General features: G+C 59.0%; 1 protein-coding gene across 2 annotated transcripts in view; it reads right to left on the minus strand.

Annotated features, from left to right (window-relative positions):
• Window positions 1-15,482: 15,482 nt before the first annotated feature.
• The window catches only part of DTD1 (D-aminoacyl-tRNA deacylase 1), a 31,567-nt gene continuing 29,794 nt past the window's right edge, over window positions 15,483-17,255 (minus strand). For both annotated transcript variants that reach the window (XM_064509787.1, XM_064509786.1), the window contains one exon: window positions 15,483-16,096. In XM_064509787.1, the coding sequence (XP_064365857.1) occupies window positions 15,989-16,096 (108 nt within the window). In that variant the 3' untranslated portion in view covers window positions 15,483-15,988. The remainder of the gene's footprint in view (window positions 16,097-17,255) is intronic.

A 17,255-nucleotide genomic window follows, 5' to 3' on the forward strand; every position in this document is an offset into this window, starting at 1 on the left:
TCTCACAAGCATCCTTAAAAAGCTCAGAACCCAACACAGGCGCTCGCTCAGAGGTCTTGAGCAACCTCGCAGCAGGTCGTCTTCTCCGCTGCAAGGCCTTCTTACAAGGGGATAGAGGAGGGCAGCCTGGAGGAATCTCCTTTCTGAAAGGTACCCCCAGCAGCAGCAGCAGCAGCAGCAGCAGCAGCAGCAGCAGCAGCAGCAGCAGCAGCAGCAGCAGTCGAAGGCATAGCTCTTGGCAGGCTTTCCTTTTCCCTGCCTCAGCTGGCTGGAAATGGCCTTGGCTTGAACAGCCTCAGGAGAGCAGCTTGGCAGCCTGCTGCTTCTTGGCTCTCGCTCTTTGCTGGCACCTTCCAAAGGCTATTGTGCTGCTGCTGAACCTGACAGCTACGTCAGCAGATGCATGCTGCAAGATGCCAAGCAGCTGCTGCTGCCTTTGCAGGGCCAGCATCGAGTATGGAAAGGCCTGCCTGTGCTTGCAAGAGCAAACCTTCCCCAACACCCACCCGACTTGCTGACAGCAAGTCCCCAAGGAGAGGTGGAGCAGTTGCATGAGGAGGTGTTTCTTGGCTTGCTCTTTTTGCTCTGGAGCAGCTCCCTTGCTAGGCACACCACTGCGCTCCCTTGCACAATGCAATAGGCAAACACAAAGAGGCACTCAGCTAGCAGCATTTCTTTAATACAGTCTTTCCTGCTTTTACACCAGGTGACAAGACACGAGTTCCTCCTGAAGAGTGCAAATACAGCCAGCTGCTGCCGGTGCGCTCGCCTCCACCGCCGAGACGCAGGGCCCTGGGATGCCGTCGGGAGCTGCTCAGCACCGTGCTCGGCCGCCGGGCAAAGAAAAAGGAGGAGTGAGGCCATCAGTGGATGATGCCAGTGCCAGCCCCCCAAGAAAGAAGCCCCGCGGGAGCCAGATTCCCCAGCCCCAGGGCATTACCTTCCCGCTGCCCTGGGGCACTCCACTCAGATCCCCAAGGCACCAGGCGGCACCACCCAAAGGGCCCTGGCCCCTCTCCCCAACCTCCCCAGCACCCCCTGCCCCCTGGGTCCCTGCACGCCACCGCTGACCTGCGCTGTGGCGAAGGCCGCCCTCCGCACACCAATGCTAACGTGCTTGCCTGCACACTGCACCGCAGCAGCCCGGGACATCCTCGAGAGCTGCTCACAGCCACGCTCGGCCGCCGGGCAGAGAAAAAGGAGGAGCAAGGCCATCAGCGGCTGCCGCTGGGCCACAGCCCCCCAAGAAACAAGCCCCGCACCGCCCCATGGCCCCACGGCTCAAGAGGACCCTCCTCCTCCCCGGTGTGGAGGACTCCATCGAGACCCCCGAGGCACCAGGCAGGACCACCCAGAAGGGTCCTGGGGTCTCTCCCACCCCTCCCAAGGACCCCCAAGTCCCCGGGGCCTGACACGTGCCTCCTTACCTCCCACACAGCACAGGCCCCCTCCACACGCCAACGCCGGTGTGCTGGCCTGCGCCACATGGGCCCGGCATGTCCTCAGGAGCTGCTCAGCACCACGCTCGGCCGCCACGCAAAGCAAAGGAGGAGAGAAGGCGTCAGCGGCTGCTGCCAGCACCCGTGCCCTCAACAAGTCCCCACAGCTCCCTCCGCACCAATGCCCAGAGACAGCTCGCGGCCCCCCACACACACTACCCCAGGCCGATGACGATGCCGGGCCCCACGCCAGCCCCCTGGCTGTCACCAGCACACCAAGCCTGCGGCCAGGGCAGCCTGCCTCCACGCCGGCCAGAACACAGAACTCGCTGACACCCCGGGCAACGCTGACAATGGCCTCGGCAACAGGCACCAACTGCCCGGCAAGAGGCACAAGCAGCCCAGCCCCAAACACACCCACCGCCCAACGGCACGCCAACAAGCATGGCCCAAGGGCCCCGGGCAGGCACGAGCCCTCGCTCAGAAATCCGGACACTGCTCCGGCCTCAGCCCCACCTCGCCAGTCCTCTCCAGTACTCCACATTTGCTCTCGCAGAGAAGTTCTCTGCAGCCCCTCCGCTTCTCTTGCATGCCTAGAGCAGCAAGCAATACCTGCCCTGCGGCACTTCCTCTTTTCACAAACTGACACCGTGCCTCCTCAGACATTGGCACAAAAAATCACCATGCACCTGACAAGGCTCATGCACCATCAAGGAAGCGCCCACAGCTTCTCTTGGGCTCCTCCAGTGTTCTTGCAGGCCTAGTCCAGTCAAACAAGAACTGCGCCACTGCGCTTCTTCGCTCTTCCCAGACTGACCCCATGCCTAATGACACACGCCGACAAAAAGTGCCGTGCTGCTATAACGGCTCCCCACCTCCACGTGCTCGCACACTAGTGCTCTCCCGCGCCTCCACTGGCAGTCCTGCCTATTCCGGCCTCCACCAAATTGCCCCTCTGCACTTCCCGACTCTTGCCAAACTTTCCCCTTACCAAAGGAGAGGTGCACGCAGCATACAAGCTCTTCTGCAATGGCTCCGCCACCAGCAAGGGCTTGCCGAGGAGCCCTCTTCAGCCCCCCAGTGGAGCAGCGGCATGCCAGGTGCAGCCTCAGGAGAACTGCCCCTCCACGCTTCCGCTTGCGCCTCCCAAACCCACACCGTGCCCACGCAGACACTGGCACAAAATCGCCATCCCCCTCACATGGCTCAGGCACGCAGAGGTTCACGTAGTGGCAGGACAGCTGTCTTGGGCCCCTGCGATGCATCCCCTCAGGCAGTGCTAGGCAGAGGCCTATCGCAGAGCCAGAGAAGAGCTTGCTAAGATCCCCCCGCCTCCGCCTTCTGCTGCCCAGGCTGAAGAGGCCCAGCTCGCTCTGCCTCTCCTCGTAGGAGAGCTGCTCCAGTCCCTTCCTCCTCTTTGTGGCCCTTTGCAGGCCTCACTCCACTCTGTCCGTGCAGATGTTGTCCTGGGGAGCCCAGAACTGCACCCCAGACTCCACGTGTGGCCTCAGCAGGGCTGAGGAGAGCGGAAGGAGCCTGCCCCTGACTCCAACCCCCTCCCTCCCCAGCGGCCCACTGGCAGTGCTCCTCTTGAGGCTTCCCAGGATACCAGTGGCCTTCGTGGCCACAGGGGCACATTGCTGGCTCACGGTCAGCTGGTGAAGAAAGCCTGCAGGACATCTGTGTTTTCAGTGTCCTTTGTCCCCAGGGCCCCTGCCCCCCGCCTTTAGCAGCAGGCTCCCCTTTGCCCTCGCCTTCCTTTTGCTGCTGGTGCACTTCTAGGAGCCTTGCCGCTTGCCTTTCCTGGCCCTTGCCAGCTTCAGCTCCAGGGGACCTTTGGCTTTCCTAACGCCAGCCCTGCACCCTCAGGCAGTGTCTCCAGGGATTTGTCCTGGGGCACCTGTCCCTCCTTCCCCCTCATACGCTTGCGATGTTCTTGGCACGCCTGCCTGCTCCTTGGTGAAAGAATCAGTTCTGGGCAAAAAGCTACAGGCCAAAAGTTAGAAAAACAGAGAAAGGCCAGAGTGCTGGCACACTCTGCAGCCATGTCAGTAGGCTAAGCCCTTGGGTTAACAGGCTCATGAGGTAAGGAGAGCTGTGCTCAAGCAGCCTCTCTCTGGCGGTGGCCAGCAGCAGAGGGCCAGCGCCGAGCAGAAGAGCAAGGCCTAGCTGGGGAGCGGCCTGTCCCAACACCACACCCTTCCCACGGGCAAGTGCTCAGGGATTTCCTGAGCGGGAAAAAGAGCAGCCGTGGCAGTTTCCCGTGGGCAAAAGAGCCACCAGTGGTCTTGGGCCAAAAATGGGGTGAATGATTTTGGAAGCGCCAGGCAGGTTTTTGGCTTTGCCAGCATGCTGCCACATGGCATGCAGAATGTGCCTGTGTGGGGGCTAGCCCACCTTTGGCAGAGCATCAAGAGAAAGGGGTGAGCAACTCCCTGCCTTGGGAAAGGGCCTGGCACAGGCAGAAGCCTCTGCATCTTCCAGGCCTACAGTGCCTTCTGAAAGAGATGCTGCTGCTTTGAGGTCTCAGAAGCCAAGCTCTCACAAGCATCCTTAAAAAGCTCAGAACCCAACACAGGCGCTCGCTCAGAGGTCTTGAGCAACCTCGCAGCAGGTCGTCTTCTCCGCTGCAAGGCCTTCTTACAAGGGGATAGAGGAGGGCAGCCTGGAGGAATCTCCTTTCTGAAAGGTACCCCCAGCAGCAGCAGCAGCAGCAGCAGCAGCAGCAGCAGTCGAAGGCATAGCTCTTGGCAGGCTTTCCTTTTCCCTGCCTCAGCTGGCTGGAAATGGCCTTGGCTTGAACAGCCTCAGGAGAGCAGCTTGGCAGCCTGCTGCTTCTTGGCTCTCGCTCTTTGCTGGCACCTTCCAAAGGCTATTGTGCTGCTGCTGAACCTGACAGCTACGTCAGCAGATGCATGCTGCAAGATGCCAAGCAGCTGCTGCTGCCTTTGCAGGGCCAGCATCGAGTATGGAAAGGCCTGCCTGTGCTTGCAAGAGCAAACCTTCCCCAACACCCACCCGACTTGCTGACAGCAAGTCCCCAAGGAGAGGTGGAGCAGTTGCATGAGGAGGTGTTTCTTGGCTTGCTCTTTTTGCTCTGGAGCAGCTCCCTTGCTAGGCACACCACTGCGCTCCCTTGCACAATGCAATAGGCAAACACAAAGAGGCACTCAGCTAGCAGCATTTCTTTAATACAGTCTTTCCTGCTTTTACACCAGGTGACAAGACACGAGTTCCTCCTGAAGAGTGCAAATACAGCCAGCTGCTGCCGGTGCGCTCGCCTCCACCGCCGAGACGCAGGGCCCTGGGATGCCGTCGGGAGCTGCTCAGCACCGTGCTCGGCCGCCGGGCAAAGAAAAAGGAGGAGTGAGGCCATCAGTGGATGATGCCAGTGCCAGCCCCCCAAGAAAGAAGCCCCGCGGGAGCCAGATTCCCCAGCCCCAGGGCATTACCTTCCCGCTGCCCTGGGGCACTCCACTCAGATCCCCAAGGCACCAGGCGGCACCACCCAAAGGGCCCTGGCCCCTCTCCCCAACCTCCCCAGCACCCCCTGCCCCCTGGGTCCCTGCACGCCACCGCTGACCTGCGCTGTGGCGAAGGCCGCCCTCCGCACACCAATGCTAACGTGCTTGCCTGCACACTGCACCGCAGCAGCCCGGGACGTCCTCGGGAGCTGCTCACAGCCACGCTCGGCCGCCGGGCAGAGAAAAAGGAGGAGCAAGGCCATCAGCGGCTGCCGCTGGGCCACAGCCCCCCAAGAAACAAGCCCCGCACCGCCCCATGGCCCCACGGCTCAAGAGGACCCTCCTCCTCCCCGGTGTGGAGGACTCCATCGAGACCCCCGAGGCACCAGGCAGGACCACCCAGAAGGGTCCTGGGGTCTCTCCCACCCCTCCCAAGGACCCCCAAGTCCCCGGGGCCTGACACGTGCCTCCTTACCTCCCACACAGCACAGGCCCCCTCCACACGCCAACGCCGGTGTGCTGGCCTGCGCCACATGGGCCCGGCATGTCCTCAGGAGCTGCTCAGCACCACGCTCGGCCGCCACGCAAAGCAAAGGAGGAGAGAAGGCGTCAGCGGCTGCTGCCAGCACCCGTGCCCTCAACAAGTCCCCACAGCTCCCTCCGCACCAATGCCCAGAGACAGCTCGCGGCCCCCCACACACACTACCCCAGGCCGATGACGATGCCGGGCCCCACGCCAGCCCCCTGGCTGTCACCAGCACACCAAGCCTGCGGCCAGGGCAGCCTGCCTCCACGCCGGCCAGAACACAGAACTCGCTGACACCCCGGGCAACGCTGACAATGGCCTCGGCAACAGGCACCAACTGCCCGGCAAGAGGCACAAGCAGCCCAGCCCCAAACACACCCACCGCCCACCGGCACGCCAACAAGCATGGCCCAAGGGCCCCGGGCAGGCACGAGCCCTCGCTCAGAAATCCGGACACTGCTCCGGCCTCAGCCCCACCTCGCCAGTCCTCTCCAGTACTCCACATTTGCTCTCGCAGAGAAGTTCTCTGCAGCCCCTCCGCTTCTCTTGCATGCCTAGAGCAGCAAGCAATACCTGCCCTGCGGCACTTCCTCTTTTCACAAACTGACACCGTGCCTCCTCAGACATTGGCACAAAAAATCACCATGCACCTGACAAGGCTCATGCACCATCAAGGAAGCGCCCACAGCTTCTCTTGGGCTCCTCCAGTGTTCTTGCAGGCCTAGTCCAGTCAAACAAGAACTGCGCCACTGCGCTTCTTCGCTCTTCCCAGACTGACCCCATGCCTAATGACACACGCCGACAAAAAGTGCCGTGCTGCTATAACGGCTCCCCACCTCCACGTGCTCGCACACTAGTGCTCTCCCGCGCCTCCACTGGCAGTCCTGCCTATTCCGGCCTCCACCAAATTGCCCCTCTGCACTTCCCGACTCTTGCCAAACTTTCCCCTTACCAAAGGAGAGGTGCACGCAGCATACAAGCTCTTCTGCAATGGCTCCGCCACCAGCAAGGGCTTGCCGAGGAGCCCTCTTCAGCCCCCACTGGAGCAGCGGCATGCCAGGTGCAGCCTCAGGAGAACTGCCCCTCCACGCTTCCGCTTGCGCCTCCCAAACCCACACCGTGCCCACGCAGACACTGGCACAAAATCGCCATCCCCCTCACATGGCTCAGGCACGCAGAGGTTCACGTAGTGGCAGGACAGCTGTCTTGGGCCCCTGCGATGCATCCCCTCAGGCAGTGCTAGGCAGAGGCCTATCGCAGAGCCAGAGAAGAGCTTGCTAAGATCCCCCCGCCTCCGCCTTCTGCTGCCCAGGCTGAAGAGGCCCAGCTCGCTCTGCCTCTCCTCGTAGGAGAGCTGCTCCAGTCCCTTCCTCCTCTTTGTGGCCCTTTGCAGGCCTCACTCCACTCTGTCCGTGCAGATGTTGTCCTGGGGAGCCCAGAACTGCACCCCAGACTCCACGTGTGGCCTCAGCAGGGCTGAGGAGAGCGGAAGGAGCCTGCCCCTGACTCCAACCCCCTCCCTCCCCAGCGGCCCACTGGCAGTGCTCCTCTTGAGGCTTCCCAGGATACCAGTGGCCTTCGTGGCCACAGGGGCACATTGCTGGCTCACGGTCAGCTGGTGAAGAAAGCCTGCAGGACATCTGTGTTTTCAGTGTCCTTTGTCCCCAGGGCCCCTGCCCCCCGCCTTTAGCAGCAGGCTCCCCTTTGCCCTCGCCTTCCTTTTGCTGCTGGTGCACTTCTAGGAGCCTTGCCGCTTGCCTTTCCTGGCCCTTGCCAGCTTCAGCTCCAGGGGACCTTTGGCTTTCCTAACGCCAGCCCTGCACCCTCAGGCAGTGTCTCCAGGGATTTGTCCTGGGGCACCTGTCCCTCCTTCCCCCTCATACGCTTGCGATGTTCTTGGCACGCCTGCCTGCTCCTTGGTGAAAGAATCAGTTCTGGGCAAAAAGCTACAGGCCAAAAGTTAGAAAAACAGAGAAAGGCCAGAGTGCTGGCACACTCTGCAGCCATGTCAGTAGGCTAAGCCCTTGGGTTAACAGGCTCATGAGGTAAGGAGAGCTGTGCTCAAGCAGCCTCTCTCTGGCGGTGGCCAGCAGCAGAGGGCCAGCGCCGAGCAGAAGAGCAAGGCCTAGCTGGGGAGCGGCCTGTCCCAACACCACACCCTTCCCACGGGCAAGTGCTCAGGGATTTCCTGAGCGGGAAAAACAGCAGCCGTGGCAGTTTCCCGTGGGCAAAAGAGCCACCAGTGGTCTTGGGCCAAAAATGGGGTGAATGATTTTGGAAGCGCCAGGCAGGTTTTTGGCTTTGCCAGCATGCTGCCACATGGCATGCAGAATGTGCCTGTGTGGGGGCTAGCCCACCTTTGGCAGAGCATCAAGAGAAAGGGGTGAGCAACTCCCTGCCTTGGGAAAGGGCCTGGCACAGGCAGAAGCCTCTGCATCTTCCAGGCCTACAGTGCCTTCTGAAAGAGATGCTGCTGCTTTGAGGTCTCAGAAGCCAAGCTCTCACAAGCATCCTTAAAAAGCTCAGAACCCAACACAGGCGCTCGCTCAGAGGTCTTGAGCAACCTCGCAGCAGGTCGTCTTCTCCGCTGCAAGGCCTTCTTACAAGGGGATAGAGGAGGGCAGCCTGGAGGAATCTCCTTTCTGAAAGGTACCCCCAGCAGCAGCAGCAGCAGCAGCAGCAGCAGCAGCAGTCGAAGGCATAGCTCTTGGCAGGCTTTCCTTTTCCCTGCCTCAGCTGGCTGGAAATGGCCTTGGCTTGAACAGCCTCAGGAGAGCAGCTTGGCAGCCTGCTGCTTCTTGGCTCTCGCTCTTTGCTGGCACCTTCCAAAGGCTATTGTGCTGCTGCTGAACCTGACAGCTACGTCAGCAGATGCATGCTGCAAGATGCCAAGCAGCTGCTGCTGCCTTTGCAGGGCCAGCATCGAGTATGGAAAGGCCTGCCTGTGCTTGCAAGAGCAAACCTTCCCCAACACCCACCCGACTTGCTGACAGCAAGTCCCCAAGGAGAGGTGGAGCAGTTGCATGAGGAGGTGTTTCTTGGCTTGCTCTTTTTGCTCTGGAGCAGCTCCCTTGCTAGGCACACCACTGCGCTCCCTTGCACAATGCAATAGGCAAACACAAAGAGGCACTCAGCTAGCAGCATTTCTTTAATACAGTCTTTCCTGCTTTTACACCAGGTGACAAGACACGAGTTCCTCCTGAAGAGTGCAAATACAGCCAGCTGCTGCCGGTGCGCTCGCCTCCACCGCCGAGACGCAGGGCCCTGGGATGCCGTCGGGAGCTGCTCAGCACCGTGCTCGGCCGCCGGGCAAAGAAAAAGGAGGAGTGAGGCCATCAGTGGATGATGCCAGTGCCAGCCCCCCAAGAAAGAAGCCCCGCGGGAGCCAGATTCCCCAGCCCCAGGGCATTACCTTCCCGCTGCCCTGGGGCACTCCACTCAGATCCCCAAGGCACCAGGCGGCACCACCCAAAGGGCCCTGGCCCCTCTCCCCAACCTCCCCAGCACCCCCTGCCCCCTGGGTCCCTGCACGCCACCGCTGACCTGCGCTGTGGCGAAGGCCGCCCTCCGCACACCAATGCTAACGTGCTTGCCTGCACACTGCACCGCAGCAGCCCGGGACGTCCTCGGGAGCTGCTCACAGCCACGCTCGGCCGCCGGGCAGAGAAAAAGGAGGAGCAAGGCCATCAGCGGCTGCCGCTGGGCCACAGCCCCCCAAGAAACAAGCCCCGCACCGCCCCATGGCCCCACGGCTCAAGAGGACCCTCCTCCTCCCCGGTGTGGAGGACTCCATCGAGACCCCCGAGGCACCAGGCAGGACCACCCAGAAGGGTCCTGGGGTCTCTCCCACCCCTCCCAAGGACCCCCAAGTCCCCGGGGCCTGACACGTGCCTCCTTACCTCCCACACAGCACAGGCCCCCTCCACACGCCAACGCCGGTGTGCTGGCCTGCGCCACATGGGCCCGGCATGTCCTCAGGAGCTGCTCAGCACCACGCTCGGCCGCCACGCAAAGCAAAGGAGGAGAGAAGGCGTCAGCGGCTGCTGCCAGCACCCGTGCCCTCAACAAGTCCCCACAGCTCCCTCCGCACCAATGCCCAGAGACAGCTCGCGGCCCCCCACACACACTACCCCAGGCCGATGACGATGCCGGGCCCCACGCCAGCCCCCTGGCTGTCACCAGCACACCAAGCCTGCGGCCAGGGCAGCCTGCCTCCACGCCGGCCAGAACACAGAACTCGCTGACACCCCGGGCAACGCTGACAATGGCCTCGGCAACAGGCACCAACTGCCCGGCAAGAGGCACAAGCAGCCCAGCCCCAAACACACCCACCGCCCACCGGCACGCCAACAAGCATGGCCCAAGGGCCCCGGGCAGGCACGAGCCCTCGCTCAGAAATCCGGACACTGCTCCGGCCTCAGCCCCACCTCGCCAGTCCTCTCCAGTACTCCACATTTGCTCTCGCAGAGAAGTTCTCTGCAGCCCCTCCGCTTCTCTTGCATGCCTAGAGCAGCAAGCAATACCTGCCCTGCGGCACTTCCTCTTTTCACAAACTGACACCGTGCCTCCTCAGACATTGGCACAAAAAATCACCATGCACCTGACAAGGCTCATGCACCATCAAGGAAGCGCCCACAGCTTCTCTTGGGCTCCTCCAGTGTTCTTGCAGGCCTAGTCCAGTCAAACAAGAACTGCGCCACTGCGCTTCTTCGCTCTTCCCAGACTGACCCCATGCCTAATGACACACGCCGACAAAAAGTGCCGTGCTGCTATAACGGCTCCCCACCTCCACGTGCTCGCACACTAGTGCTCTCCCGCGCCTCCACTGGCAGTCCTGCCTATTCCGGCCTCCACCAAATTGCCCCTCTGCACTTCCCGACTCTTGCCAAACTTTCCCCTTACCAAAGGAGAGGTGCACGCAGCATACAAGCTCTTCTGCAATGGCTCCGCCACCAGCAAGGGCTTGCCGAGGAGCCCTCTTCAGCCCCCACTGGAGCAGCGGCATGCCAGGTGCAGCCTCAGGAGAACTGCCCCTCCACGCTTCCGCTTGCGCCTCCCAAACCCACACCGTGCCCACGCAGACACTGGCACAAAATCGCCATCCCCCTCACATGGCTCAGGCACGCAGAGGTTCACGTAGTGGCAGAACAGCTGTCTTGGGCCCCTGCGATGCATCCCCTCAGGCAGTGCTAGGCAGAGGCCTATCGCAGAGCCAGAGAAGAGCTTGCTAAGATCCCCCCGCCTCCGCCTTCTGCTGCCCAGGCTGAAGAGGCCCAGCTCGCTCTGCCTCTCCTCGTAGGAGAGCTGCTCCAGTCCCTTCCTCCTCTTTGTGGCCCTTTGCAGGCCTCACTCCACTCTGTCCGTGCAGATGTTGTCCTGGGGAGCCCAGAACTGCACCCCAGACTCCACGTGTGGCCTCAGCAGGGCTGAGGAGAGCGGAAGGAGCCTGCCCCTGACTCCAACCCCCTCCCTCCCCAGCGGCCCACTGGCAGTGCTCCTCTTGAGGCTTCCCAGGATACCAGTGGCCTTCGTGGCCACAGGGGCACATTGCTGGCTCACGGTCAGCTGGTGAAGAAAGCCTGCAGGACATCTGTGTTTTCAGTGTCCTTTGTCCCCAGGGCCCCTGCCCCCCGCCTTTAGCAGCAGGCTCCCCTTTGCCCTCGCCTTCCTTTTGCTGCTGGTGCACTTCTAGGAGCCTTGCCGCTTGCCTTTCCTGGCCCTTGCCAGCTTCAGCTCCAGGGGACCTTTGGCTTTCCTAACGCCAGCCCTGCACCCTCAGGCAGTGTCTCCAGGGATTTGTCCTGGGGCACCTGTCCCTCCTTCCCCCTCATACGCTTGCGATGTTCTTGGCACGCCTGCCTGCTCCTTGGTGAAAGAATCAGTTCTGGGCAAAAAGCTACAGGCCAAAAGTTAGAAAAACAGAGAAAGGCCAGAGTGCTGGCACACTCTGCAGCCATGTCAGTAGGCTAAGCCCTTGGGTTAACAGGCTCATGAGGTAAGGAGAGCTGTGCTCAAGCAGCCTCTCTCTGGCGGTGGCCAGCAGCAGAGGGCCAGCGCCGAGCAGAAGAGCAAGGCCTAGCTGGGGAGCGGCCTGTCCCAACACCACACCCTTCCCACGGGCAAGTGCTCAGGGATTTCCTGAGCGGGAAAAACAGCAGCCGTGGCAGTTTCCCGTGGGCAAAAGAGCCACCAGTGGTCTTGGGCCAAAAATGGGGTGAATGATTTTGGAAGCGCCAGGCAGGTTTTTGGCTTTGCCAGCATGCTGCCACATGGCATGCAGAATGTGCCTGTGTGGGGGCTAGCCCACCTTTGGCAGAGCATCAAGAGAAAGGGGTGAGCAACTCCCTGCCTTGGGAAAGGGCCTGGCACAGGCAGAAGCCTCTGCATCTTCCAGGCCTACAGTGCCTTCTGAAAGAGATGCTGCTGCTTTGAGGTCTCAGAAGCCAAGCTCTCACAAGCATCCTTAAAAAGCTCAGAACCCAACACAGGCGCTCGCTCAGAGGTCTTGAGCAACCTCGCAGCAGGTCGTCTTCTCCGCTGCAAGGCCTTCTTACAAGGGGATAGAGGAGGGCAGCCTGGAGGAATCTCCTTTCTGAAAGGTACCCCCAGCAGCAGCAGCAGCAGCAGCAGCAGCAGCAGCAGCAGCAGCAGCAGCAGCAGCAGTCGAAGGCATAGCTCTTGGCAGGCTTTCCTTTTCCCTGCCTCAGCTGGCTGGAAATGGCCTTGGCTTGAACAGCCTCAGGAGAGCAGCTTGGCAGCCTGCTGCTTCTTGGCTCTTGCTCTTTGCTGGCACCTTCCAAAGGCTATTGTGCTGCTGCTGAACCTGACAGCTACGTCAGCAGATGCATGCTGCAAGATGCCAAGCAGCTGCTGCTGCCTTTGCAGGGCCAGCATCGAGTATGGAAAGGCCTGCCTGTGCTTGCAAGAGCAAACCTTCCCCAACACCCACCCGACTTGCTGACAGCAAGTCCCCAAGGAGAGGTGGAGCAGTTGCATGAGGAGGTGTTTCTTGGCTTGCTCTTTTTGCTCTGGAGCAGCTCCCTTGCTAGGCACACCACTGCGCTCCCTTGCACAATGCAATAGGCAAACACAAAGAGGCACTCAGCTAGCAGCATTTCTTTAATACAGTCTTTCCTGCTTTTACACCAGGTGACAAGACACGAGTTCCTCCTGAAGAGTGCAAATACAGCCAGCTGCTGCCGGTGCGCTCGCCTCCACCGCCGAGACGCAGGGCCCTGGGATGCCGTCGGGAGCTGCTCAGCACCGTGCTCGGCCGCCGGGCAAAGAAAAAGGAGGAGTGAGGCCATCAGTGGATGATGCCAGTGCCAGCCCCCCAAGAAAGAAGCCCCGTGGGAGCCAGATTCCCCAGCCCCAGGGCATTACCTTCCCGCTGCCCTGGGGCACTCCACTCAGTTCCCCAAGGCACCAGGCGGCACCACCCAAAGGGCCCTGGCCCCTCTCCCCAACCTCCCCAGCACCCCCTGCCCCCTGGGTCCCTGCACGCCACCGCTGACCTGCGCTGTGGCGAAGGCCGCCCTCCGCACACCAATGCTAACGTGCTTGCCTGCACACTGCACCGCAGCAGCCCGGGACGTCCTCGGGAGCTGCTCACAGCCACGCTCGGCCGCCGGGCAGAGAAAAAGGAGGAGCAAGGCCATCAGCGGCTGCCGCTGGGCCACAGCCCCCCAAGAAACAAGCCCCGCACCGCCCCATGGCCCCACGGCTCAAGAGGACCCTCCTCCTCCCCGGTGTGGAGGACTCCATCGAGACCCCCGAGGCACCAGGCAGGACCACCCAGAAGGGTCCTGGGGTCTCTCCCACCCCTCCCAAGGACCCCCAAGTCCCCGGGGCCTGACACGCGCCTCCTTACCTCCCACACAGCACAGGCCCCCTCCACACGCCAACGCCGGTGTGCTGGCCTGCGCCACATGGGCCCGGCATGTCCTCAGGAGCTGCTCAGCACCACGCTCGGCCGCCACGCAAAGCAAAGGAGGAGAGAAGGCGTCAGCGGCTGCTGCCAGCACCCGTGCCCTCAACAAGTCCCCACAGCTCCCTCCGCACCAATGCCCAGAGACAGCTCGCGGCCCCCCACACACACTACCCCAGGCCGATGACGGTGCCGGGCCCCACGCCAGCCCCCTGGCTGTCACCAGCACACCAAGCCTGCGGCCAGGGCAGCCTGCCTCCACGCCGGCCAGAACACAGAACTCGCTGACACCCCGGGCAATGCTGACAATGGCCTCGGCAACAGGCACCAACTGCCCGGCAAGAGGCACAAGCAGCCCAGCCCCAAACACACCCACCGCCCACCGGCACGCCAACAAGCATGGCCCAAGGGCCCCGGGCAGGCACGAGCCCTCGCTCAGAAATCCGGACACTGCTCCGGCCTCAGCCCCACCTCGCCAGTCCTCTCCAGTACTCCACATTTGCTCTCGCAGAGAAGTTCTCTGCAGCCCCTCCGCTTCTCTTGCATGCCTAGAGCAGCAAGCAATACCTGCCCTGCGGCACTTCCTCTTTTCACAAACTGACACCGTGCCTCCTCAGACATTGGCACAAAAAATCACCATGCACCTGACAAGGCTCATGCACCATCAAGGAAGCGCCCACAGCTTCTCTTGGGCTCCTCCAGTGTTCTTGCAGGCCTAGTCCAGTCAAACAAGAACTGCGCCACTGCGCTTCTTCGCTCTTCCCAGACTGACCCCATGCCTAATGACACACGCCGACAAAAAGTGCCGTGCTGCTATAACGGCTCCCCACCTCCACGTGCTCGCACACTAGTGCTCTCCCGCGCCTCCACTGGCAGTCCTGCCTATTCCGGCCTCCACCAAATTGCCCCTCTGCACTTCCCGACTCTTGCCAAACTTTCCCCTTACCAAAGGAGAGGTGCACGCAGCATACAAGCTCTTCTGCAATGGCTCCGCCACCAGCAAGGGCTTGCCGAGGAGCCCTCTTCAGCCCCCCAGTGGAGCAGCGGCATGCCAGGTGCAGCCTCAGGAGAACTGCCCCTCCACGCTTCCGCTTGCGCCTCCCAAACCCACACCGTGCCCACGCAGACACTGGCACAAAATCGCCATCCCCCTCACATGGCTCAGGCACGCAGAGGTTCACGTAGTGGCAGGACAGCTGTCTTGGGCCCCTGCGATGCATCCCCTCAGGCAGTGCTAGGCAGAGGCCTATCGCAGAGCCAGAGAAGAGCTTGCTAAGATCCCCCCGCCTCCGCCTTCTCCTGCCCAGGCTGAAGAGGCCCAGCTCGCTCTGCCTCTCCTCGTAGGAGAGCTGCTCCAGTCCCTTCCTCCTCTTTGTGGCCCTTTGCAGGCCTCACTCCACTCTGTCCGTGCAGATGTTGTCCTGGGGAGCCCAGAACTGCACCCCAGACTCCACGTGTGGCCTCAGCAGGGCTGAGGAGAGCGGAAGGAGCCTGCCCCTGACTCCAACCCCCTCCCTCCCCAGCGGCCCTCTGGCAGTGCTCCTCTTGAGGCTTCCCAGGATACCAGTGGCCTTCGTGGCCACAGGGGCACATTGCTGGCTCACGGTCAGCTGGTGAAGAAAGCCTGCAGGACATCTGTGTTTTCAGTGTCCTTTGTCCCCAGGGCCCCTGCCCCCTGCCTTTAGCAGCAGACTCCCCTTTGCCCTCGCCTCTCCAGCACTCCACATTTGCTCTCACAAATGCTTTGTAATGGAAGGACACCCCACAGAAAAGAAAGCAGGCACTTCGCCGTCCTGCAAAGCAAAGGGGGGAAGAAGCTGCTTCCTGATCTCATAGCAGAGCTGCTCCTGTCCCTTCCTTATCTTTTTTGCCCTTTGCAGGACTCGCTCCACTCTGTCCATGCATATGTTGTCCTGGGGAGCCCAGGACTCCATGTGTGGACTCACTCGGGTCACAAAGGTGATGAAGGTACTGGAGCACTTTTCCTACAAGGAGAGGCTGAGCAAGCTGGGACTGTTATTTATATATGTTATATCTTGGCTTGTTATTTTTTTCTCTGTAGCAGTTACCTTGTTATGCACTCTGCTCTATCACAGTGAATGTAATAGAAAGACACAAACAGGCACTTAGCTCACATCATTTCTTTAATAAAGTCTTTCCTGGTTTTAAAAAAGTTTACAAGACATTTGTTTCACATGATAAATGACTGGTGGCCGAGTTTTTCATTTAATATCTTAATCCATGCAGAAAGACTGGGCTGTCTAACTTGGTGTTACATAGCAGCTGAACAGTATACCAAAATATACGTAAGACATACACACTGCCATGGAAACAGGCAGCACAGGACACTATAAGAATCAAAATACAAGCTTGCTCATTAATTTTCAGAATTCAAGTGTAAATTTAAGGAAAAACCCTGATTTCTTTCTGAAATGGAGCATATGTACTGACAGAGACTGTTCTGCTACTATCCGTCTACAGTCATCCTTCATTCAGCAGTCATGTGAAAATACACACACACAAATGTTACAAGTCCTTTTTTACTACTGAAGCTACACATTAATGACTGAATCTGATAACATTGCTTTGGTTGTTTCAATACAGAATGATACCAGTTTCTATTGTCTTCATTCTACTTTTCCCATTTTTCATTCTTTTCCAAAGTCTTTGAAGAGTGGTGCTGAGGTGAATGTCTTTTAGGTCTCTCTTCAAGAATCCAGTGTAGCTTTTGTACAAGAAACTGTTAAAGGCAAACAAACAGGAACATTACTACAAACAGAGCAGAAAGTACAGGATTCCTTCAACTTACATAAGGAAAAGTATCTTTACTTATTGTCACGCATGAAAACTAATGCTGAATTATCAGTATGTAACATTCCTCAGGTCACCAGATTTTCAAATACTATTGAAAAGATCAGACTGATCAAAATATTCCAGAAGGCATATGAACTCCTGTCCTCTAAAATTTTCTTATTTCAACACACAAGCTATAAACAGCAGCTGGGGAGGGATGGGACAAATGACACCTTGCATTCCTGCAGCACAGCAGCAAGGCTGACAGTTGCTGAGTAGTAGGACTTTTTTGCTTTATTTTCTAAGGACATCTTCTCCTTCCCTGTGTGGCTACTCATCTCCAATATTAAAACAGGAAGGGCTTACTTGCTCTGAAGCAGAAAGCATAGGAGAGCAGGAGCTCACGTGATTCCAGCTGTTGTATTATATGACAATCCAATTTTGACTGCAATCCATTAAATGAACAGAAATACACAATGGTCCTTTTCTGCCCAGATTCATGCCACTCGCATTCATGTGCTATGGTAGGAGTACAGTAACCTGCAGCTCACTCTTTAGTCAGTAGAGAGATGAGTACATCCAGAGGAAATTTCTTCTCCACCGATTATTAAAAGCAAGAAGGGGAAAGTTTATACCTAAAATTAGGTAGAATTACGTCTGCTTTTCATGTTTTGAGTTTAAATCACATTCTGAGTGCCTGGATTTGGGTGTTCTGCTTTGAGAGAAATGCTCAGGGCTGTAAGACTCATTATTCATAAATCTGAAAAGATGCCTTGAAATATTACATATATGCAGATGCACTTTTAAGGATACCACAGACTGCAACATTTATACTAAGTCCCACTTTTCAGGGAGGTTCTCAGTTGTCCAGCCAGCTACCTTGGTAGAGCTTTTCCATTTCTGATGAAACAGAATGGTATATTAAGCTCAATTTCATTTTTAAGGGCGCACATGTGATACTCAGGATGTCCAGCTAGAACAGTGCTGCCATTTTGGACATAATGGAAGAAGGGACAACATGCCCCATCTTGAGGGAGGGAAAACCCTACGTTTTTATTGTTGAGCATTTCTAGCGCATCCGTGCTATGAAGCAACCACCTGAAGTT

Source organism: Dromaius novaehollandiae, chromosome 3 (genome assembly GCF_036370855.1).
Source record: "Dromaius novaehollandiae isolate bDroNov1 chromosome 3, bDroNov1.hap1, whole genome shotgun sequence".
Classification (NCBI taxonomy): domain Eukaryota; kingdom Metazoa; phylum Chordata; class Aves; order Casuariiformes; family Dromaiidae; genus Dromaius; species Dromaius novaehollandiae.